This window comes from Pteropus vampyrus, unplaced genomic scaffold, assembly GCF_000151845.1.
Source record: "Pteropus vampyrus isolate Shadow unplaced genomic scaffold, Pvam_2.0 Scaffold190, whole genome shotgun sequence".
Lineage (NCBI taxonomy): Eukaryota > Metazoa > Chordata > Mammalia > Chiroptera > Pteropodidae > Pteropus > Pteropus vampyrus.
Window position 1 is genome coordinate 3,495 of NW_011888971.1, and position 2,104 is coordinate 5,598.

Consider the following 2,104-nt stretch of genomic DNA (forward strand, 5'->3'; position numbering starts at 1 on the left):
AAGGCTTCGGCATTAGATGACGCCCCGTTGCTTTTGCTGTAAATCTGGGTTTGGGGCAGTTGTTGTCACAAAAAGCCAGTTCCGTGCAAAAATCGAGACAGAACAGAAACTGTGAGTGATGATGTGAAATCCAGGTTTGTGATGTGATGCCAAGCTCGAGGAGCACATGGCTACTGAGGGCCCATCGTGAGTCGCTGTCTGTGAAAGAGTGAATCGGAAATGTTATACTTTATTTCCGCGTTGGGGTTGGCTTTCTTCTCCCAACAGCCACGAAGTTCGTCGAGCGGAATACTTACGTTGTTTGGGCCTTACTCTTTGATAAACCAGACTCTTAGATAATCCCTTTGGCCTGGAACTGCTGTGAAAAATGAAGAAGACGCCACGGGCTATGAAACCAGGAAAATTTGGGAACCTCTACAGCGGCGGATTCGCTTTTTGCAAGTGAATTTTACAGTGATGTTGGGAGAAGCGCGCTCAGTTTATCAGCTGTCATCCTTCAACCACGAGCATCCCGTGTCTCCTAAAGGCTGCTCACTAATGAGGATGCTGAGTGGCAGGAGGTTCTTGGTGACGGTCTGAGAGCCAAGCAACTACAATCCACATCTCACCTCTCCGGCTTCTGCAAAACCTGCTTTGCGTCACCCACATTTGTCCCCTTGCTTCGTTGGCTCGTTTCATTGCATTCATTCCAGTGAAGCTGATTTCTTGGTGGGGATGGCGGGGGGAGTGCAAAATTTAGTTGGTCATAAATGAATGCTTAATAAAGGTGTGTTAAGTGAAATAATTTAATGGCTATCTCATCTCACTTCATATTAAACCATCATCAGTGGTATGTAGCATTTCTGCAAAAGAACTACCAGCCCCAAATTTCTAAGGAATGCGGGTTTTAACCTCTGAGTGGATTCTCTGGTAATTTATAAATAATCTATCTTTAAAACTCAATATCATGTTGTTACCAACTGAATTGTGCCAATCCACCACCCTCCTAAGAAAAAGAAGACATTTACATGCTGAAGCCCCAACCTCCAGGACCTCAGAATGCGGACTATATTTGGAGACAGGGCATTTAAAGAAGCGATCAAGTCAAAATGAGGCCATTAGGGCGGGCTGTGATGCAAGCTGCCTGGTGTCCCTATAAACACAAGAGATGAGAACACTCAGAGACACCAGGGGCACACGAGCTCACACGTGAGGACAGTGAGAAGATGTCCATCTGCGAGCCAAGGAGACAGGCCTCGGAGAAACCTGCTCTGCCATCACCTCGATCTTGGACTTTTAGACTCCAGAACTGAGAGAAATGAATGTCTGTTCTTCTAGCCGCCCGGCATGAGCTGATTAATACACGTGTTTAGCAAAAGCCCGTCCCTTTCGATTATGGTCATTGAATGCTGCCGACTGGGAAAAGCTACTGCCGTCCTGCTCGATGCCTCTTGGTGAAGTGGGCCAAGCTAATGTAGCGTCTCGGGTCCAAAGTGACCGGAAGTCAGAGTCTGGTGTCAATGGGTCTAAGAACTTGCCTTTGAATTCTTACAGAACACAGTCTACAAGTTGGAATGAAAATTTGGGAGCCATACTTTGGTTCATGACAATATGATATTGAGTTTTAAAGACAGATTATTTCACATAAAGTTTAAAACGTGCATTTCTTAGAAATTTGGGGGCAATCGTTCTTTTGCGGAAATGCCTGACGTGCACTGCTAAAGATGGTTTAAACATGAACTGATGAGACATTGATGAAATCACTTCCGATCAGTAGGACAGGGAGGAAAGAGGAGGAGGTGACCCAAGCGAACGCCCCGGGGAGATATGTTCAAGGACATTTTGGCCTTTGATTCTACGAAAAGGGGAGCCGCTGTCAGGCATCCCGTCCTGTAATTAGTATCATTAACGAAAGATCTAAGGTTTCGTTTATAGTAGATACTTTGCTTTGTTTTGTTTTCCTTTTCACAGAAGGTTTCAGCTATGCCTCCGAGAGGTTATTTGTCATTCTTAACGACTCGCGACGTCTGGAGCACTTTCGTTCTGACGGAAGGGGCGTTGTCATTTGAAGCAGATCTTGTGACGCGCGGCACTCGTCATTCTCCCGTGTGTGGAGTCCGTGACT

The 2,104-nt window shown here is 46.0% G+C and overlaps 1 protein-coding gene across 1 annotated transcript in view; it reads left to right on the forward strand.

Moving 5' to 3' along the window:
* The first annotated feature begins 164 nt into the window (after positions 1–164).
* Positions 165–2,104, forward strand: part of ADCY2 (adenylate cyclase 2) — a 182,743-nt gene continuing 180,803 nt past the window's right edge. The window contains exon 1 of the mRNA XM_011371402.2: positions 165–170. Coding sequence (XP_011369704.1) covers positions 167–170 — 4 coding nt within the window. The 5' untranslated portion in view covers positions 165–166. The remainder of the gene's footprint in view (positions 171–2,104) is intronic.